The following is a 22076-nucleotide window of genomic DNA, read 5'->3' as shown; positions in this document are numbered from 1 at the left end:
ACGTCATCTGTTGTTCACGAAAGGAACTAAATTACTACATTACAGTTAGAATAGAATTGTGTCATACCGAATATATACGTCACCACTGCAAATAGAAGTTGATGATATATAAGTGAAGGCCAAGAAGCTTCACGTCATATTTTTTTGTACGCAGTACTGACGTACAGTTAAATATCTATCATATTCTCTTAAATTATATTATACTAATTCATATTATAATGGCTACAGAAGTTGCAACAAATCCGGTAAGTTAATCTCTTTTATTATTTTATTATCATTTACGTATCTATTTCCAATAATATAGAAGTTATCCGGTACATTAATATTATCTGCATTGCTGTAACATTAAACTGTATTGACGATGATAACATATTACCGCACCTTTTATTAATAAACATGAGCTATCACTGTAAACGAACTGTCTTAATAAATGAATTTTTTTTGATTTTGATTATCTATTTTTTTTGCAGGAAATTCCTTATGTGGGAACGGTTGAAAATGGTTTGGAACCTGGAAAAATGGTAAGGATTCGTGGTAAAGTTCCTGAAAATGCTGTACGCTTTGCTGTCAATTATCAATTAGGACCGATATTAAATCCAAGGGATGATATAGCCCTTCATATATCACCACGATTTGCTGAGGGTGTTATTACAAGAAATCATATTGAATCTATGACATGGGGAGCTAACGAGGATGAAGGTCCCTTGTGCATACAACCTGGACAACAATTTGAAATGATTATTTTATGTGATCATGCAAATTATAAAATTGCTATTAATGGCAGACACTTTGCCGAATTTGCGCATAGATTATCTTACGAAAAAGTAACTCATTTGGTGATCGATGGTGACGTTGAAGTATCTAGCATTAGTTATGAACATGTACCCATTGGATCAGTACATTCTTCATCATCATCTATGCCGTCAGTTCCATCTGCAGAATTTGGTCCTCCTCGTAAGAATTTATTATTAATATTGTCTTTCTATTCGTAATATTATTTTTCTAAATATATTATTAAAGATAATTACCATATCAATGTTAATTTTGATTTAAACAGCACCAGGTGGTTTATATCCAAGTTTAGACACTAAGTCAATTGGAGGATACGGTCCTCCACCTCCGGGTTACGGTCCATCACCTTATGGTCCTCCTGCAGATAATAATCAATCGGGTGAGAAAGAAAATTCATTCGGTGGTTTATTCAGTAATATACCTTGGAGTGGATTAGCTGCTGCAGGTAGTATGGTTGCCATGGAATATGCCAATGTATGCATTCCAACTTTGAGTAATTATTATTTGACTGAAAACGAATAAAATGTAACATTGATTAAACATTACAGAGAAAGAAAGAAGAGGAACACATGGGAAAAACAGATGCTCCTAATACAAAGAGTGAAAGTGGTTCAGCACTTTCAAGTACACTTACTGCTATAGCCACGAATATAGCAACCAGTGCTATACAAAGGAACTTACATGCGCAACAAGGCTATCCTTCTCAAGGGCCTGGTAGCGATGTTCTTGGCTCTATTCTTGGAGCATTAGGTATTATATATTAAAGATAGTTCAATAAAAAGTTATAAGAGAAAGAAAATCATTACAATTTGTTTTTCTTTTTTTTTTTTTAAGGTGGAGCTGGAGCACAACGACCAGCATATCAACCACCACCACCACCAACTAATACTGACCCATTAAGTGGAGCATTAGGATCTATTCTTGGTGGAGTTCTTGGAGGTGGTGGAGCTCAACAACCTCAACAACCAGCATACCAACCAACAGGAGGCTATGGTGGATATTCAGCACCATATGGTGGATCTCAACCTGCATCTGGTGGTTCTAGTTTCTTGTCTGGTATAGGTTCTGCACTTGGTTCTTCACTTTTTAGTTCAGCTATGGATGGATTAACCAAACATGGAAAAGATGTGAGTAGAAGAATGACTATTATTATTATTATTATTATTATAAATTTGACTACCTTTCATACTATTAATCTATTTGTCAAATTTTGTAATATAGAAACACCATGAACAACCTCCGAGTTATCCACCATCAAATACATCAATGCCTTCCGCATATATGAACAAGCCTCCTGAATCAGGAGGAAACAAAATGACGGCAGAGGAAATATCCAAAGGACTTGGTCTTGACGATTAAATACTTCATTTGGTAGATGAGATTAAAAGAATTAGCAAGAGAAGTGCCTCTAGTTAAGAAAAATTATGCGATATTAATGTCTCTCTCTCTCTCTCTCTCTCTCTCTCTCTTTCTCTTTCTTTTTCAAAGATCTGAAGTATTAAGTTTTGCATTTTCTATATCTGCAATTAAACTTGCAGTTTTTTTTTGTGTGGCTTAAGAATAAATTATAAATATAGACAAATAGAGTATAACGTAGAAGTACAAAAATATGCTTCTGGCCTATACAAAAATCATATTTTAAATAATAACAAAAGTATCAAATGCTTACTGCCAAATGTTTTGTAATATGTTCAATATTATGACTTACCAAATATCTCTTCTAACAGTTGATAAAGAGAAAATGTATAATTAACAAGATACAATAACAGATTAACGGAAGCAATTCACCTTCACGTTTTGATTCGTTTCGTCTTGAATAATAAAGAACTTCCAGTACGCGTGATGCGACTATTAATGCTCTCCAGTAAAATTAGTGCAATAAGGGTTTTCTTTTAATATTTACATTATACATCACACATGTGTATAACTTTCTTTCGTTATTAGCTAACCCTCTCTAACATAGTTTATACTCAACAGCACAAATAAATTTACCAAATATGTTGCTATTTTTACGACTTATATTTTTATAAAGAATTGTGGTTTTTAAAATGAATATATATATATATATATTTTATTTTACATGTTATATGATTGTAATAAACATTTATGCACGTTGTTATTTATTATAATTATTTTTAAAAATAAATAATTAGAAGACATGAAAAAAAACAACAAGATTTAAAAACATATTTCTTATTCACTTACTCTAGATCAAAGGGTTCAGATGAAGTTGTGTTTAGAACCATACAACCTTTATCCTAAAATATTCACAATGAAAATATAAAGTAATACGAACGAATTGGTGTATAGATGATGTATAATAAACAACTTACATTTGACGTAGCTTTTAAAGCCTCCAATTGTTCTTTTTTCTTTCTTTGATAGAAACCCAATTTAATGAGAGCTAAATTAATTAATATGAAAACTGCGATTCCAAGAAATATTGATAAAGCTATTATCCACATGGCTACCCGTTCATTTATTGGAGATCCTTCAAATTTGGTTGTTATGACAGTAATATCTGGTTTATTTGTACTTCCTTGAATAACATTAGGTGGTTGAGTAATGTTCACTCTGCCTTTAGACGCAAATAATATTATATTTTTGTCTTTTAAAAATGACGCTGAAATATACAATAATTCAAATAAGAAAAATTCTAAACGATTACAATAGAAATAATTAAAGTTATTTGTTAGAAAATAATGGATCATACTACTTACATACAATATTTGATACTTTAAAATCAAAAGTAATTATGAGCTGAGCTACGGATAAAGAACTTATAAAAGGATTTAATGTACATTCTATTTTTTTACAAACAATCTGTTGATTACTACAATTCATGAACAGTACTCTGTTTTCAAGAGATGCATTTGTGCTTTTTTTTAAACTGTCATCAGACGAAATAATTATTGGCGTATTATTAAAGTTAAATTGATTTTCATCATGTAATTTAACATTTGTTTGACAATTTTGACAATCATCCATGTCATTGATTTTCAAGTTAAGAATATTACCATCCATATAAGCAATAGTTTGATTAATACTAATCAATTCTATATCATAATCAGTACTTTTCCAACGTGTTGGAATCTCTATCGATAGGGTAGCTTCGTTAATTGGACTTAATCCAAACTTTTGCACTTCGTAAATATGTTTAAATCTAATATTTTGTAAACTTTCTTCATCCTCTTGAGAGTACGAGTATACATTGTCTTGTGCTTTTCTAAAATAGATCATTTTATAATTATAAAAATGTTCTAGCACAACACTGTAGTTTACTGATAACTATATTACAATAATTACCCTGCTATAGCTATATCAACGTCAATGTCAAAATAAACATCCATGGTATAATTTTTATCAATTTTATTAATTTCTTCACTTTTTGTAGAAACATTTGCAAATAGTTCCAAACTCTTGACATCGAAACGAACCTTACTCGCATCCAATTCTAATACCATTGTTTTCTAAAGTCAATTTAATTATATATTGTATTACTATTAATAATTTACATAGTAATGTAATAAGAAGAGAGAGAGAGAGAGAGAGAGAGAGAGAGAGAGAGAGAGAACTTACGTTGTTTTCATTGGTAAGAGGATTTCCAATGTCGCAAATGACTTGAAAAACATTTTCATTCGTCTTAGCTGATTCTAAGCATGCTGTAGGTATACTTGCTAATGACAAGGGATTTGGAATAAAAATGTGTACTTGTGTTTGATAAGCATGCTCACCATTATTATAAACATCGATAATAAGTTTAAGATCTGATGCTGATCCAATAATGTATGTATTATTAAACTCTAAATTAGTTTGAAGAGATATTCGTAAGTCTGAGTTACAAATATTATCATTACCACATTCTAATATAAATGGTAACTGAATAATATCTTTAGTTTTTGAATTTAATTTGTTTAGTACTGCTGGTGTTCTATGAACAATGTTACTTGACTTATTAACTTCTTGCGTGCTATTATTTATATCTACTAGCACAGATAACGTAATCGGATTGATCACATTTTGAATATTACGCTAGAATCATGAACACAATATGTTATTTCATTTATTCAAATATATCATTCAAATATTGAATAAGAAATTGTTCATTACTTTAAGATGAATTGTTAACGGATCACATCGACGTTTGGATATTTCTAATGTAGTTGATAAATTATAAGTACAATATGTCTTTTCATCTTTCAAATATGCTCTTTTATATGACAGATCTATTTCCAAATAATGAGTAATATCTGTAAAAAAATATATATTTTCATATTATATTATTTATGCCATATATTCTGATAATATAAATCTAGAAAACTTACTTAATTCTATAGGAGCGTGTAAACCATGATAAAAAGTACAAATGTTAATTAAAAAAGATTCAGAATCTCTAGACAATGATTTTTTATGAGGAAATTCAAGATTTGTTGTTATTGTAACAACAGGTATAAATTTTAAGAGAAAAACTTGTTCAGACAAATAAGCTCCTACTGCAATATCAAGATATTTATCGCCATTTATATCCAAAGGTTTTGATATTGATATACCAAATCCACGAACGTTTGATGACAATTCTGAACCAATTATTTTTTGACTACATTTCAAATTTCCATCTTTATCACTGTTGTATAAATATATTGCACCGCTATTTCCCTCATATGGTGCTCCAATTATTATATCATTGTATCCATCATAATCAATATCTCCTAAGCATGTTATAGAAGAGCCAAATCTTCCTCCACTTACATCACCTTCAATTTCTAATCCTTTCATAAAATTGTTCTACATTTATTTGTAAAAAAAAAAAAAAAAAAAAAAAATAAACAAAGGTATTAGATAATAAATCCGAATAATAAGAACATACAAAAAATAACTATAAATCATAAATGTACATTTTTCAATGCATTAAAGATGTATACTCGACCCTCATCAATATCTCTAGTCCAAAAAGGTGCACCGACAATTAAATCATCTCTACCATCATTATTTAGATCACACGATGCCAAAGTAGATCCAAAATATTCTCCAAATTGATAACCGTTCAGGATATTACTAATAGTCATACTATTTCTGGAACCTTTAGAAAAAGAATATACTACGACATATCCTTTCATATTATTACCTCTCGGCGAACCTGAAGCAAACAATCGTTCTTTTTTGCTAAAATAAAATCCGAAAGTTGTTGAATATCCTGAAATATGATATTTATTTTATTCATATATTATAATTAATTAAAATTTAATATGTTAATTCAATACTTGTAAATATTATACTGTACCTAAGTAATTATTATGCCTGTGTGTAAATTTATTTGAAGTAATAGTTAGTTTAGAACTAGAAGTTGATTGTGTAAAATATACTGAAGCACCTTTCCCATAATTTAAACCTGGGTCACCCAAAATAACATTCCATCCTGATTCATCAGAGCTTATGTCTGCCGAAAAACCAATTTGACTACTCTTCTCATTAATTGGATAGACATTGGTTATTTTCTCCGATTCTTTTTCAAATGATTTTAAGCTATCGGCAGTGGTCCAATAACATATACCATTTATATACCAATATGTATCTTTTTGTAACCATCGTGGAGCACAAACCTATCAAAGAGAAATGAATTATTTGAAAGAAAATATTCACAATCAAATAAATTTGATAACTAACCAGAACTTTAGAATGAATTCCATTATTCTCTGTCATAACAACTGCCCCGGTCCATGAATTATTTCTATTCGTATTAATTGTATTTTTAGATTTGTCAACGACCCATTCTTTACACACATTATTAAGCAAACACATATAAACGGTTCCTGGTTCTAATACAGATTGAAGATAACTGCTATTTGCTCTTGGTGCACCGATAAGTACTCCGGAAATATTTTGACCATTATTATACAAAGTAGTAGAATATCCAAAATAACTATTTCGTTGTCTATCTTGTAATTTTTGTGGAATAACAAATACATTAACATTGGTAATATCCAAATTATAAGCTAACGTATTAGTTAGAAAGATTTTCAACAAAAAACCACAAAGTAGCAACATTTGAAATTATTTTTAATGAAATCAATTTTAAATAAAGATTGGTCTGAATAAATATCTATTCGTAAGTAGTTGGATAGAGAACTGCGGACTGTTATAAGCTGCTTCATTATAAATTATACACCTAGAAGGAAAGAATGTGTTCCAGGAAACCACAATCACTTACTAAATGAGTCATAATTATATCAAATAGATGTCAACCAATTACAACAAGAAATATATAAATATAAGTACTTTTAATAATACGACATATGTAAATAATAAATTAATGCACGTACGTTGAAGTAATGATTTTTATTTACTTGTAATTAGTTAATAAGGATGTATAAATGCAAGATTAAATTATGATGTATTTATAATCATTTTTTAAAGTTCCAACACATAAAAAGAAATGTATGTATGTATGTACGTACGTACGTATATATATATATACATGTATATATATATATATGCATGTATCAATTTGTTATTTTATAAATTTTCATCACACTTACAAACCATATTAACAGTATACATTAGCTAGATCATAATATTTTAGCTAATGCAGTATTGATTTAACTACAATTCTTGGTGGTGATGTTCCGATAGTTTAGATTAAATGGAATTTGAAAATCGATTTTCTATAAACGTTTCTACTTTGCAATGAAAAAGAAAAAATTGTTCATGCCCGATTAGACACTGTCGGTTTTATTGTATATAGGACTACTGATATCAAAATAAAATGCAACACTAAGTATTATTTCATTTCATTTCATTTTAAATTTCATTGTAATAATAAAGTTGTAACAAATTCAAATATGAAGAGTATTAAATGTTAAAAGATATAATAGGAAATTTGAATGATATATCATAACAGTCTTTTTGTTGCATCAAGAAAGTATGATAAAACGCAGGAGGAGAGAGATTCGTAAAAAGTAATATATAATAGTATTGATAAAATCTAAATTGACATAATAGAAAAACCGACAGTTCTTACGTACGATCAAACTCAGTATTATAAAAATATACTTCAAGGAATCACAGATTTATTATGTACAAAGGGAAAGGGATTAATAGCTTAGAGGTAAGAGGACATTAATCGGAAGAATCTGTTGTAGTAGAAATCGGTTGGGTTAAAGGCGTGGATCGATTGCGGTAGCTTCTTTTTGCTACGTCTACTTTTTTTCTGAAACACTCCAAAGTTTTCAAGTTCTGTTCGTGATCCGAGCTCTCAGCACCATTATGCCCTTTTTGTATTTCATGATTATTTTTTTCAATGGTAGATACTCCAGATGTAATACCACTATCGGGAGTCGAAGGAACTTTACACAATTTCTTAACCGGTGTGGAGATTTCGTCCTCTTGATTATTTCTTGTTGTACTAGTACCATTTACATACTCTTTTTTAATACTATCCCCACCTCCATCATTATCAAGTTGAAATTGTTTGCGTTTATTTTTATTAGAATCACGTTTAATGTTATTTTTACATTTTCTATGTTTCTTTCTGCGAGCTTTTATGGAAGAATCTGAATCGGTCTTCAAATGTTTCTGTTTTCCAGAATGATCGTTTTCCTCTGAACTACTGCTGCTATAACTTGAAAGAAGTTTAGAATCATTTTCTATTGCATTGGTAGTATTATATCGTGATCTCCTAGAAATAACTCCTGAACTGGTACTAGGTTGTGTCGCATCAACAGGTTGTTGTTGTTCATCACTATCAGAGTCACTATGAATTTTTAACACAGTACACTTTCTTCTAACTCTGCTCCTTCTGCTAGATATCCTACCGTGTTTTACTTTGACACCTTTTAATTTTGATTTCGACTTATATCTACACTTTATTTGCGAATTGTCCCCTTCACTAACATAGCCTGAAGCAGATGGTTCAGGAACTGTATTAGATGAATTATTTAATGCCGTAGCACAATCCAGTCCGGCGAGTCTCCTAAGCTTTTCTCTACGATTTGCTATGAGTTGCGTAATTCTATTAGGTGATTCTAGCGGCCGTTCAGGAGCAACACCACCCCCGTACGAACTACGAGAACTTACTGCCGATCCTAGAACACTTAACATTATGTGACGGTCTGACGCGATAGAATCTGTATAAAAAAACAAACAAAAGAAAACATTTAAAATTAAGAAAAAAACAAAAAGGACATGACAAATGTGTAATAATAAATGTTTGATATTTTCTAATGCAAAAGCTTTAAATGAATATGAACAAACAAAATCTTTGATATACCATCTGAATCTGTTGCACTATAGGTACGTCCAGTCGTAGGATTATTTTCCGAATCGCTAGGAGTTTGCGATGCAGTTGGCATGTCTTCCGAACTCCATCCTTCAATTTCACGTTGTATTAAGGAATCAAAAAATGCCATCATTCTTGGATCCTCCCTGGTTGATTGATGACTATAATCATGAGTCATAAATTGGCCGCTACGTAATACTAAGCCAATATATTCATCGTGCGTAAATACTCGACGTTGTCTTTCTTGTTTTCCAGCGTCACGCTAAAAGAAATCAATTCGATTAATAAATCCGTTATTTATAACCATAACAAATAATTATTGTACCTTTAAATAATACCTTTAGGCCACCTAAACATTCGCCTCCTAAAGAAAATGGGCTCCAGATTTTAATAATTTTCTCAACTCCGGATGATGCGAGTACGCAACTCGATTGATTGTAGCGAACCTGATTAACAATCGATCTGTGACCACGTAAAACCATATGAGCGGAATCAACCCACTTTACACTTTCGGATGGAATCTTCCACATATAAAGATTGAAGTCGTCTGAACCTAAAATGATCAAATTAATATCAAAATATATATTTTGATATTTTATAATTTTACAAATGAATATTATATTGTGTGTATATATAGATATATATACCTGAGAGAACATATTCTTCATTATCACCAGCAAAGCAACAAGTTTTCATCGTACAACTATTGTAATACCCTGGATGATCAAATTGACATAGGTAGGAAGAAGAATCAACGGCATATAAAACTGGTGGTAGCCTTCTCCTCAATGCTAACAATCTATTCCCTGCTAAATTAAATCTTGCATTCATGCAACTTTGTGGTGGACTCTCATTTCCATAACGTAACATGGGCCTGCATTAACATTTTAATATTCAAATTATATTTGTTTAACATTAGATATCATCTATATTTCTTATCAAATTTAGATTTAATACCTCAGTGGTCTTCTTATATCCCACATGCTAACTCCTTCTTTAGCATTGGCAGTGGCTATCATTCTGGGTTCGACTGGATTGAACATAACAGAATGAAATGGTGTCTTATATTGTGCTAGACAAAAAGTTTCCATGGCACCTGATACTCGAATATCGTAAATTAAAATTCTTCCATCATCGCAAGCACTTGCAAAAACATTATCGTTATGAGGATGTATAGATAAACCGTATACAGGTTTTTCATGTAGGAAGAAATTGAGGACATCGCAACTATAATATTAAAGTTAAATTTTGATTTGTACATATTTTATCGTATACCAATGTAATAATACAGTCAAATAATTAATAACAATTAGGTTAATCAAATTCTAATGAAAAAACTTCAAGAATCTTGAAACTACTTACGTTTGTAAATCATGAACGATAACTTGATCATCGTTTCCCGCAGAAAATATCTTAGTTTTACTGTTGTCATATCCGAGACAAAATATATTACTAACATGTTGAGCTTTCATAACAGTAGGTTTTCCAATACCTTGTATCGCTTGTTCTACCTTCCATAATAAAACTCTTCTGTCGTCTCCACCTGTAATATAAATTTATTCATCTAAAATAAATTATCCTACAGGTCTATTAAAGACAAATTACAAACAACTTAAAATACGTATGGCACAAGAAATTATCGAATGAATTTAAAATCGTTTACAATTACGACTGAGTTACGAAATATATCAAATGTTTTTATAAAAATATAATATTTTTGTTTGATTGAAATTTCAAAATATTTCGATTGTTCGTCGACCTTCGACATTTAAATTCGACGAAATATATTGACGCAATGATTAAAAATATATATATATATATATATACGTATATATATAGAAAAATATGTAAAGTCCAAAGTGAAATTTTACTTACCAGATACCAAAAGATCACCCTGACGTGAAAATTCGATGGCGTTAACACAACCGTAATGAGATTGAAGATCTTTTCTAAATAAATTTTCTGATTCACTAAATCTCGAATTGACGAGTCTTTTACAGTGGTCGATTTTGTCATCGATCTGTCGTGCGAAAATGTAGGAAAGAGGACTAGATTTGGAAGGACGAGCCATTTCTTCTATGTGGTTATCGGCACGACGACGACGACGACGACGTCGACAACACGTACACCAAAAAGGGATAACACCACCGTCCTTCTTCTTTACCTTTCTTCTCTTTCTTCCATCTATACAGTGACGATTTATCTTCGTTATCCTTCTTACCAAAATATCACCCCTCTATCAACTTTCTTTTCTTCCTTATCTTCTTTACTCCTCCCTTCTTGCGTAGGAAACTGTAACAGAATCGCAGTCCCAACGGAGAAAGAGAGAAAGAAAAAGAAACCAGAATGAGGAGGCGAAAGGAGGGGAGGGGAGGGGAGAAGAGAAAGAAAGAGAGAAAGAGTACGATAGAGAGAGGGAGAGAGAGAGAGAGACACGCACTTACACACACAATTATAACAGCGAGAAAAAAAAATGGAAAAACAATTAATATATCTAAACACTTATTATTATTATTTTCCAAAAAGGAAAATAATTCTTGAAATTGTGTCAATTGTTTGTATTTTTTGTTGAAAAAGATAGATGCATGCCGTTGTCGGCGGATTAGTTTAACTATTAACTTACGTATAAAACGTGTAGAAGTCCTAACTGAACACGCATCGAATGCCAACGCGCACGCAACTATACGTTAGGTGAGATAGAGACACGCACGAGTTTTTCCTTCAGACCAACCAACCGATCACGCTGTTGTCTCCTCTTGAGAATTCGAGTTGTCGATCAGCTGATCGCCGTAGATGTATCCCTCTTCGCGGTTACTTCGAGTGTTTCCGTACTTTGCCTCGTGCTTCGGACCAATCTCCTCGCATTTGTTTTTCTTCAATAACTGTTTTCTTATTACACGCAAACACATTATTCTTGTCAATTCACATAAAGTCACTGTTTGGTTTTCCTATCTTTTATTTATTTTATCGTTAGACTTCGTTTCCTTGTCTTAAAATCACTTTTAATTGACCCATTGACCATTGAATTTGTAAACACGAAAATACACGATTACGTGCAACGTGTATTCCAGCGCCACCTGGTATATTTCTTGCGTACTTCTCACCGGCCCACCCGGTATTTAACCGCGATTTTTGAAAAAAAAAAAGAAAAATCTTATTTCTATTTTCTAAACTATTATTGCAATTGTTTTTATTCTTTTTCTTTCTATTTTTGTAGGAATAGGAAAGACCACGGTTAACCAAGTAATTGGCTAATAATATGTTTCGTATTTAAACATTCGTTTTTAAAAAATAACACATATTTTATGTACATTATAAGCATTATTTATTATTAACAAAACAAAATATTCGGTTAAATGAATTCTACCAATCACGATAAGTTTGCAAAAAAGTAGCCACAAATGATGTGACAAAAAGTGATTGGTTGAAATATTGTACTACATAGTCATGCCAAATCGCATATCTATTAGATTTTTTTTTTCTTTTATATATATATATATATATGTAATATTCACTGTCTTATAAAAGAAACCACCATTATCCAGTAAAGAATAAATGAATAAAATAACAAGTAACAGAGAGTCTTACCTTTGGAACTTGTCTTTTTTCTTTTTTTTTTTTTTGTATACAAATATACTAACATAATCCTTTTTATTAGAAATCATATTCATAGACCATATTTTTCATTTGTGCGCAAAAATTGTTTAATCTTTAATGAATATGGTGGTTCCATCAAGGGTACAAAATAGAAATATTCCTTTCGTGTATTATTTTGCTTTACAAGCAAACCACAAATTGCTGATGTATTAATGAGGCGTTGGATCTTATCATAGACAAGAGAGAACTTGATAATTATGTTTGCGAGTTGATTAAACAAGCAAACTATTTTTCAGTTTTGTACCCACCAATAATATGCATTCTTTGCATATAACTATGATACAGAAAATTATCTAGCTCCTAAAAGAATACAATAGTTATTGTTGTTGAGAAGCATAAGTTGTTTTTACCTTCTCTCTTTCAGTATCAAATATATCATACACACTTTGATTGGGCTACTCGTACTTAGTTATCATTATTTATTTATTTGTTTTTCAATAATATACATAAGGTGTTCCACTAGCACATGAATTTTATTAACGGGTTAGCGTATATCATTGGTTTTACATTTGGATGAGGCTGGAAAACACATATACAAATTTAGAAGAAAATTTGATTTTGGTGTATAAAAATGATAAAAAGAAAAGAAAAGAAAACAAATGCATACCACTGCTTCGTATGAGGTGAAGCATGGTGTCATGTCTTTTCCATTAAGCGTGATGAAGGCACCTCTATTATCCATTGTGTCACTAAAAATGTATAACTAAAGTTAATACAACATTGAACAATGATACGGATCTTTGCATAAGATAATTTCATTTGTTTTACCAATAATTTGGAGCAGAAAATACAGTAATACATTTTCCATCGTGTCCAATTTCAAAACCTTCATTTTTAACTTCATGACTTCTCACAATATAATCAAGATTATTTAAGGCAAGAAAATTTTGTGTTACGTCAGGACCAAATTGTACACCTACACCTCTTTTACTAGCTGCCCTACCCATTTGTGGTTGCGGATCGGACCACAATAATTCACACATTACACCTTCCTCCGGTGGTTGTCTGTTTCTATCTATTTGTTTAATTTCTTCTAAAGTTACATTGTCTCTTGAAAATAACCCACCGTGCATTACCTTGAATAAAAAGACATATTCATGAAATGTACAATAGAAAAAAAAAAAAAAGGAAAATATAAATATCAAATAATGATTAATGTAAACTTACAAGTACTCTTTTATTAAGACAATGCGCAAGAGGAAGCCAATTATATACGTCTGTGAACACTTCTGCCATTGCAGGACAGTATTTGGCTCTAACTTCTCCATCAAATCCATACATTTGATTCATGGTTGCAGATTCGTGATTACCTAATAAGTCGAATATAATATAATTGGATATAGAGTTTGAGCTTATCGTAGAATAAAATATATACTACTACTTACCTCTAGACATAAAAAAATGATTTGGATATAATAATTTAAAACCAAATAAAGTGAATATGCATTCAACGGAAAAAGAACCTCTGTCTACGAAATCTCCATTAAATAACTACACGTCATTAAGGAATATACTTTGCTAATAACAGATACAATTTCTAAGTATTGAAGAAGCTATAACAAACTAGAGTATGGTAGTCTTAAAAGGATACGTAGGGGTTAGTTTCCGATGGTAGTCCATTTAATTCAAATATGTTTAATAGATCATAATACTGTCCATGTATATCACCACAAATTGTAAACTTACTATCTTCTGGTATAGTAATATCTATTAAACTTGGTTGCGCCTTAAACAATGCTTTAACGTCTACTAAAATTTGATAGGCATGTTTGATAAATAATTTCTTTTGTTTTTTATACCATTCTAACAAATCTTGCATAAATTTAAGCGTTACTTTGCCATCTTCTAAACTTGGCCCTCCTTCATCATCTTTGACACCTGAAAGGTTTCAATGTGTTAATAAATACATGTTAACGTACAATACAAGAAAATTGTCAAGATAATTCTTTTTTTTAAATGAATATTTACCTCGCATGTTTAAATCCATCAATAAAGCTAAACTTTCCTCATTTTCTTGTACGCGAATAGCTTCTTCAAAAGATTTTATTTTTAATGTCTTATAACATTCTTTATATCTTACAGAAGCATCTTTGTTATTTGGACTGGCGTTACATACAGTTTTGTAATCCTTAAGAGCTAATTTATATTTACCCAGCGACATGTAAGCTGTCGCTCTACGATAATATCCTTTGAGATAATTAGGATCTAATTCGATAGCCTTGGATGCATCCTTTAACGCGTATCCAAAACATTCTGTCTTTAAGTAAGCAAAACTCCTGTTGCCGTAATAAAGTGCTACATTAGGATTTAATTTGATGGCTTCTGTATATAATTCTATGGCTTTGTCGTAAGCTTGTACTGCAATATAAATAAATTCAATGAATTTATATTTAATATAGTATGTATGTATGTATATATATATATATATATATATATATATATATATATATATATATTCAATGAGATAGCACATAACTAATAGTTAAGTATTGAACGCTATTAAAAATCCAATGTAATATATGAAATATATATTAACACAATAAAATATAAAATAAATAACCATATTAATTCTTTACAATTGAATATAATTATCGTAAATTTAATACAATTTTAATATTTATTGTCTCTTATCTTTTGTAATACATTAATCATATTTTCTAATGAAGAAAAGTTAAGTCAGGTTAAAAAGAAACGTGACACTAGTATGCACTATCAATGATTCTCATAAATGAATAGAAAAAAAATGACAAAGTTATTAATAATTAACGAGACACATTTATATAATTCATATATGAAAAAAAAAAATAAAAGAACGTACTTTTAAAAAATTCATTAGCTTCCTCCTTGATTTTGTCAGCTCTTGCAATATCCTCGAGTGCTGTTGGTTTTTTTATTTCATCTACATCACCATTTCCGAGCATTTTTGTTAATAATAAATTGAAGAAAAAAAAATTACACAAAAATTGACCTTAACAGTTTATCGAAACTTTGATAATAAATAATGCAATTAAAGAAAAGGTTGTTTTCCTAAGTAAATCTTATTAAAATGGCAGATTTTACGACGTGAATGCGCTCATTCGATTATTCAATGTAACGATTCGATAAATCGAAAATGTTCGATAATCGAGAACTATCTCGATGGCCCTTTTCGAAAAGTATCGTCAATATATGTATACATCTTCCGTTTAATTAAAGTCACGTTTCGAAGGAAACATATATATATATATACACGTGTCATACATAACATTGTTTATTATTCAAGAATTGTTTTTGTATGCAAGTAAACGAGAAATGTAATTCGTGAATCGTATCAATGAACAGTTTCGTTTTCATTAATAAAATCTGTTATTATTTCTTGAATTCAACACAAGTTTCTTTTTGAATAATTTAATGTGATATTTATGAGTTTAATCTATTATAAATGTCATTATATAATTTCAATGAAAGTATTATCGTTTTAATTTATGTATTTATTCAAATTCGTGAAAGCTCAAACACACATAATTGTATTAACTCAAAACGAAATATTTTTTATACATAAATCATTTTTATATATACAATTTTATAATCATTATATAATATCAATTAAAATGATATCTATAGATAATAAAAAAAAATATCTTCGATCTTTGTAATTATTATTTTTATGTCGCATTCTGCTTTATCGACGGTTACCCAATGCAACGTTGCATCTTCCAGAAGTTCATCGACGATAATGGCGTCCCCATTGTGACGAACCTTTGTAAATGAACCAACAGTCGTTAACGAAAACTCGTATTGATTTATCTCAATTGAAAAACAAAATCATTGATAAATTCTTTCCTTCAAAAATATATACAAGTATGTATATTTCAAATTTATTTTCATAAAGTATTAATATATTGATTAAAAATGCATTCTCGTAAATATCACGTATTAAATTCAATTCTTTCACATTAATCAATTTGATTGATTTTTAGTAAGAATTTAAGAAATGTTTAATAATGATGAACAAAAAAAATGTGTGTAACATCTAAAGCAACAACGTTCACGTATTTTGCATGGGACATCTTTAAACAGTTTGGAAAGTGATGGTGATATAAGTGGGGATGTTGGATGGACGATATATGGCCTATTCTTATCTACAACCAGCAGGCAAAATTCGCCAAACGTTTTGGCCCTTTTGTCGTCCCTATATTTCCATCAGTATATTCTTTACATATTCTTAATTCAATGATGATGATGATGATGATCCATCCATCGACTATGTCGATTAAATCTTAGTTTATTTCTGTATGATGTATATCTACAAAAAAAATGGATTTATTGTTAATAGTAATTAGATAAATAAATAAATATGTAAGTATTTGTGAAAGAACACGTCTCTTCCGATAGTGGTAAACGATCAGTTTCTCGTTCAGTTATCTATGGTGTGAACTTTACTGAACTTATATAATGCATGCGTAAGAAGAATGGACCACCCATGTAGAGAGGGACTCTCGACTTGGTCTCAAGTGCACTCAAGGGTTGTGCGCACGGATGCAGCACTCCATCGGACGAAGTAGTCGGACGAGTTGCGTACCGGGTATAGAAAACGACATCGTAAGTAAAATAGATATTTCCTTCTACCGAAAGAATTTAAAGGAGTAGCCACAAGTAAGCGTCTTTCTCATTTTCATTCCAGAGTTCTAAGTTCTTTTGGATTTTAAAAATTACAAATATTTCAAATATCAATTATAATGCTGATAGAGAGTAACCAATATATTTCTAATACAGATGATACCCTTGAAATTGACATTAATCAAGTGTTACTTATATTTAAATAGATGTTGCATTTATTATGAAATAATTTTATGAAATTTCCTCGGTGCCAATTTAAGACAAGTTGTTATTACTGGATACGAACGGCGATAAGTTTGATAGATTGATGAATGATTTAACGTAACGTTGGTCCTATACTTTCGGAGCACCCTGTATGCGTGACAAACTTGTAGAAGGTGTACCGGAATGACGAGTTGCGTCGCTCTTCCCTCCTGAAGAGCAGCGGAGGTCGAAGATTTCAGGTCAGCTCGTCTCGAGAGCATAATGCATTGCAGCGCGGGAAAGAGTTGTGTAAACGAACTTTCATGAACTTCCGAAAGTCGCTGGCTTTTTTTCTTTCTTTCTTTCTTTCTTTCTTTCTTTCTTTCGTTTTAATATCTTGCTTTTCATTTTTCGATGTCGACTTCGATGTCGACTTCACCTTCGTCGGCCAGTGTCGAAGAAATCTTTTTCTCTCCTCGTCCTACAACATAAAATAAGAAAGTTGAGAATAGACTTTTCTGAGGAAGTTAAAATACAAAGGACGAAGGAGAACCTGATCGAATTGTTCACGATCGTTTAAATAATCGAAATTACATCGCATGATAGATCTTTGTTTATACGATTAGAAAGGGAGTTTCAAAGGAGAGGTTTCTATCTCTCCCTTTTCGTTGACTCGACGTTAAGGACGCATCGTCGAATACGTGGAATCAACAGCGCGTGTGGTCCAGGAAGGTGCTAATCACGAGACTTGCTACCGTGTTGCTCGTAACCGGCCCTTCAATTAGTACGCTTCTACCTTCCATCGAATCGTACAACATCCTCCTACCCATCGACTCGAAATCTCACGCTGCCAGAGAGTTTCGAGTTTCCAGTTTCACTAACGTAAGTTCGAATTTCAATTTACGCATTCTACGTTGGTACACATTTTTTTCTTTCTTTCTATTATTCCATTTATACTTTTATTTTAGAAAAAGTAGGTCGATACGGATGGGACATTTTGTAGCTTGAAATTCTTCGGTTAACGCGTTACACGCATTACGAATCACAGGACTTGGAACGAAACGTGCGACGAAGAAATTCATCGGACGAACGAATCTTCGATCGAATCGACCACAAAGCGTTCGAATTAGTCTACTTTTTGTTCCGCTTTCCCGATTGGACACCTGTCGCGTGTATGCGCAAGGGGCTGTTGATTCAGAGAAAGAGGGAGAAGGAGAGAGAGAGGGACAGGGAAAGGGAGAGGGAGAGGGAGAGAGGAGGATGGAGGATGAGAAAGAGTGGAGGTGGAAGTAGGAGAAGAGTGAAGTGAGAGAGAGAGAGAGAGAGCGGAGGAACACGTGGTTCTATTTGCAAAAACAAAGTTTGCGCGGGACAAACACGGGCAGACACTAGTCGGCCTAGCTGAGTTCCGGGTCAAAAGCGCAACAAAGACTCGATTGCATTCCGTTCCACCCACTCCGATTCTCGTTTCCTGCTTCGGAGCCCGTCCTCGGCATTAACACGTCGGCGAAACACGACATTGGATGGCACATCTCTGATCCAAACGTTTGCATCGTTTCTTGTGTTCTTTTCCCGCTTGATTACACTCTCCCGTACTTCTATTATTTCGAGATCTATTCTTCTATGTACGTGTGTGTGTGCGTGCGTGCGTGTATATGTGTTACATAGGATACACGTACTCGTGTGCTCGCGTATCTTTCAATTTTTTTCTTATAAACCTGTCCTCTTGTGTATTCGTTAAATCATTTGTTGTTAAAGTTGTGTGTGTTAAGCTTAGAAACGATCGAATGGACGGAAGTAAGGAAGAAAGTAAGAAAGGAAGAACGGAAGGAAGGAAGGAAGGAAGGAAGATCGAGATCGTCGGAGGCGGTAGAGTTGCTGGTGGTTGACGGTGGTGGTGTATGCCGCGACAAATATTTGTCTGTCAACACTGAGAGGTTCGCGCTACTACCCCCTTCTCCGTAGTAAACCACCACAAACGACATGCACAGCCAAGAGGACGTTTGATGGACGCTGCGTTGCTGGGAGATGCTGCTTCCTACTGGGAAATCTGCCAAACGAATCATAAACGGCGGATGACAAAGTAACGATTAATAAAAAAAAAAGAAAAAATTACACAAGAAACAAAAAGACAAAATCAAATGGAATTTTGATCAAGATACTTTCCAAACATATTTCTTCTTCCTATGTTGGCATCAAAGAGAGAGAGATAATACGTGTGTGTGCCTAACTTATTTTTTCAATTATACAAATATTTTCTATATACGGTCAATTTATAGAATGTGCATCTTAAATATACATACAATTTTTCATCAATGAACTGACCAAAATGGACGGTCATGATTTTTTCAAAATTTGCCAAGTGAGATATGTTGCAAAAATGCTGAAAGTATACATTAGCTAATCTTAATGGAAATTTTATACAATGACCGCAATATATACATTGACCTTAAGATATATATCATATTTGCATGTATCTCGCTTTTTTTTTTTCAGTTGCAACGAAGAATAGATGTATAGTGAAAAGAGAAGAGGAAACTATGGACACCTAGGATCCTTCGTCCCTCACTCGGTCGTTCATTCACTTACTCACTCTCCTCTCACTTCTATTCTCTCCTCTCTGTGTGCTTTTAATTTACCGGGCGGCAGGCAAATGTTTGCGCCACTCCCCCTCGATCGTACAACCCATTTCTCCACCCTCTAGTTCTCTCTCTCTCTCTTTCTCCTACTTTTCTACTCTCCCACTTGCTCTCCTTTACGATCATTCCACCCTTCGTTCTAGTGCGACTTTCTATCTCTTTCTCTTTTTCTCCCTCCTCTGTTTTTCTCCTTCGCCACCCTGAATATATTGACTGACTCTGACCATCGAAGCTCTAACGTTAAAGAATTCGCTATCGATGCTAATCTTGATAAAACGCCAAGGTCATTTATCCGAAGAGAAGATCGATCTTTCAATATCCGTCTGTTCCAGTCTCTCTTTCATCCACTCTATTTATCTCTCTCTCTTTAAGTATCACGTTCTTCAATACTTTTTTCCAATCGCGTTCATTACCGATTTTTCTACAAACCCTGACACCGAAATCATATCAAACGTGGGAAGAATTTTATTGAACTCTTGGTTCTATTTACCATAGATTTCCCAGAACATGTAGGTATATATACATACGTTCTTCGGCGTCGACCACGAAAGGAAAACACGCGAGTCCTGTAACATGCAAATACGATATCGGAAAGCGATACGTGTTTCGATTACCTTCGGATTTACGCTCACCCGATGCTAATAATACTCACTTGGAGAAGTCGCTTATTGACTGACACGAACAAAATGACGAATCTAGCGAATCTTCGAGAGTTACGGAGATTATTCCAATCGAAAAAGTAGATGTTAGGAAATATACTAACGCAAAGATCTAATCGGTCCTTGGAAGTTTCCGCGACCCGACTGAAGTCGTCGTCGTCGTCGTCGTCGTCTTTCTATTTGCAGGCTCGTTAAATCATCGTAGATGTGGATTTCGCGAGCGTACGGACCGTGTTCCTCTCTCTAACACACACACACACACACACACCCTCTTTTTAGCAGCAGCAGGCAGTAGTAGCAGTAGCAGCAGCAGCACCACCACCACCACCACCCAACGACCCCGCGCCTTTCGCTCGTGGCTTTTAATAAATGGAATAAAAACGAGATCAAATATTTAACCGAGGAAATATTTGAGCGAGTGCCTATTATTACAGAGTAGTGGTGTAGCATAGATATCTGGCCGCAACGCCATGGTACCCCGACGACGACGTCGCCGATCTTCCATGTAATAATAATTAACGATTGCCATTTCGTTTATGTCTGGCAAATATACCTAGTTGTTCGTTAAACTCCTATAGATATCCGTGTGTCGATTTAAATCGACATCCAGCGAGGGAACTTTCTTTGCACACTTTCTGCTTCCACGTTTTCCAGTTTAAACGTGTCCTCTCTCTCTCTCTCTCTCTCTTTCACTTGATTTCGCTTAATAAAAGTGTTTCAAATAATTATCACTCTTCCAAACGTATTCGTCGTGCGAACGGTTAATATCTAGGTACATTAACTTTCTAATTGATCATCGATTTACAATCAAAGTACGAATTCGATTGGGTTTTGTAAATTTGTAAAAAGTCAAGAACAAAGTAATAGAATAGGTAGTTGGATACTTGTAAAACTTGTTCATTTTATTCAACAAATGTGATCGTTCATTTTATTCATTCGTGGGAACATTGAAGCAATGAATCGTTACGTCCTTCCAACGTGTCACACCTTCCTACATACGTGTAATAAAATTGCCACCGATCTATCTTTAAACTTACCTTACGTACATTTCTGCTGTATTTAATAGGTTCACCGAACGTTATTTTATGTTGGTAATATGCAAGTAATACCTGACGCGTAATAATTACACGTCATTGCCACGCGACTTTGTCCTGATATACGGTGCTTAATGAGGGTGAGCTTACTCGTTTGACCCTCTTTTCCCTGAACCTGGTGGTCACGTGAACGGAAAGAGTACTACAACATCGAGGACATCGGCACACGTGTAAATAA

General features: G+C 32.7%; 4 protein-coding genes and 1 long non-coding RNA gene across 7 annotated transcripts; 2 read left to right on the top strand and 3 right to left on the bottom strand.

Annotated features, from left to right (window-relative positions):
• The first annotated feature begins 86 nt into the window (after window positions 1-86).
• On the top strand, window positions 87-2798 carry LOC107070264 (uncharacterized). The gene is made up of 6 exons (XM_015328299.2): window positions 87-245; window positions 471-954; window positions 1058-1266; window positions 1341-1542; window positions 1627-1919; window positions 2014-2798. The coding sequence occupies exons 1-6, from the start codon at window positions 219-221 to the stop codon at window positions 2149-2151; spliced, it is 1353 nt and encodes a 450-aa protein (XP_015183785.2). The 5' UTR covers window positions 87-218; the 3' UTR covers window positions 2152-2798.
• Window positions 2231-7067, bottom strand: LOC107070254 (integrin alpha-9). 2 transcript variants are annotated; one of them, XM_015328282.2, is made up of 10 exons: window positions 6457-7067; window positions 6074-6392; window positions 5688-5986; window positions 5118-5577; window positions 4903-5042; window positions 4372-4824; window positions 4099-4262; window positions 3513-4018; window positions 3126-3415; window positions 2231-3050 (listed from the first exon to the last, which is right to left on the bottom strand). In XM_015328282.2, exons 1-10 carry the CDS (start codon window positions 6835-6837, stop codon window positions 2994-2996), a joined length of 3069 nt encoding a protein of 1022 aa, XP_015183768.2. In that variant the 5' UTR covers window positions 6838-7067; the 3' UTR covers window positions 2231-2993. The 2 variants fall into 2 exon arrangements, with proteins under 2 accessions (XP_015183768.2, XP_015183767.2); XM_015328281.2 differs by having other exon boundaries at window positions 2231-3415.
• A 42-nt stretch (window positions 7068-7109) lies between these two features.
• Window positions 7110-12101, bottom strand: LOC107070255 (uncharacterized). The gene is made up of 8 exons (XM_015328283.2): window positions 11691-12101; window positions 10943-11359; window positions 10430-10610; window positions 10025-10294; window positions 9715-9941; window positions 9406-9620; window positions 9059-9329; window positions 7110-8915 (listed from the first exon to the last, which is right to left on the bottom strand). Exons 2-8 carry the CDS (start codon window positions 11136-11138, stop codon window positions 7909-7911), a joined length of 2367 nt encoding a protein of 788 aa, XP_015183769.1. The 5' UTR covers window positions 11139-11359; window positions 11691-12101; the 3' UTR covers window positions 7110-7908.
• Window positions 12102-12368: 267 nt separating this feature from the next.
• PpD3 (protein phosphatase D3) lies at window positions 12369-15782 on the bottom strand. Of its 2 annotated transcripts, XR_001476257.2 has the most exons (9): window positions 15543-15782; window positions 14693-15082; window positions 14316-14602; window positions 14110-14215; window positions 13892-14034; window positions 13493-13800; window positions 13332-13413; window positions 13110-13243; window positions 12369-13024 (listed from the first exon to the last, which is right to left on the bottom strand). XR_001476257.2 is itself a non-coding variant. In XM_015328298.2 (8 exons), exons 1-8 carry the CDS (start codon window positions 15643-15645, stop codon window positions 13184-13186), a joined length of 1479 nt encoding a protein of 492 aa, XP_015183784.1. In that variant the 5' UTR covers window positions 15646-15782; the 3' UTR covers window positions 12369-13183. The 2 variants fall into 2 exon arrangements, 1 of the variants encoding a protein (XP_015183784.1); XM_015328298.2 differs by having other exon boundaries at window positions 12369-13243.
• Window positions 15783-15948: 166 nt separating this feature from the next.
• Window positions 15949-18761, top strand: LOC149033142 (uncharacterized). The gene is made up of 2 exons (XR_016175989.1): window positions 15949-16564; window positions 16684-18761. It is a non-coding gene; the product is annotated as an uncharacterized LOC149033142 (long non-coding RNA).
• The last annotated feature ends 3315 nt before the right edge of the window (window positions 18762-22076 follow it).

Source organism: Polistes dominula, unplaced genomic scaffold (genome assembly GCF_049000335.1).
Source record: "Polistes dominula isolate Pdom_NZ unplaced genomic scaffold, Pdom_raw_medaka contig_15, whole genome shotgun sequence".
In the NCBI taxonomy this organism is placed as follows: Eukaryota; Metazoa; Arthropoda; class Insecta; order Hymenoptera; family Vespidae; genus Polistes; species Polistes dominula.
The sequence above is the reverse complement of the archived record's forward strand: the minus strand, read 5'-3'. Positions and strand labels throughout refer to the sequence as shown.

Coding starts and splice junctions, on each gene's coding strand:
- LOC107070264 (XM_015328299.2), top strand. CDS start 219: ATGGCTACAGAAGTTGCAACAAATCCG. Junction 955..1,057: donor TGCAGAATTTGGTCCTCCTC/GTAAGAATTTAT, acceptor TGATTTAAACAG/CACCAGGTGGTTTATATCCA. Junction 1,543..1,626: donor CTCTATTCTTGGAGCATTAG/GTATTATATATT, acceptor TTTTTTTTTAAG/GTGGAGCTGGAGCACAACGA.
- LOC107070254 (XM_015328281.2), bottom strand. CDS start 6,837: ATGTTGCTACTTTGTGGTTTTTTGTTGAAAATCTTTCTAACTAATACG. Junction 5,987..6,073: donor CAGGCATAATAATTACTTAG/GTACAGTATAAT, acceptor ATCATATTTCAG/GATATTCAACAACTTTCGGA. Junction 4,263..4,371: donor CTCTTACCAATGAAAACAAC/GTAAGTTCTCTC, acceptor AATTGACTTTAG/AAAACAATGGTATTAGAATT.
- LOC107070255 (XM_015328283.2), bottom strand. CDS start 11,138: ATGGCTCGTCCTTCCAAATCTAGTCCTCTTTCCTACATTTTCGCACGA. Junction 10,611..10,942: donor GGGTGATCTTTTGGTATCTG/GTAAGTAAAATT, acceptor TTTATATTACAG/GTGGAGACGACAGAAGAGTT. Junction 8,916..9,058: donor TAGTGCAACAGATTCAGATG/GTATATCAAAGA, acceptor TTTTTTATACAG/ATTCTATCGCGTCAGACCGT.
- PpD3 (XM_015328298.2), bottom strand. CDS start 15,645: ATGCTCGGAAATGGTGATGTAGATGAAATAAAAAAACCAACAGCACTC. Junction 14,603..14,692: donor GATGGATTTAAACATGCGAG/GTAAATATTCAT, acceptor GAAACCTTTCAG/GTGTCAAAGATGATGAAGGA. Junction 13,801..13,891: donor GTCTTAATAAAAGAGTACTT/GTAAGTTTACAT, acceptor TTTTTATTCAAG/GTAATGCACGGTGGGTTATT.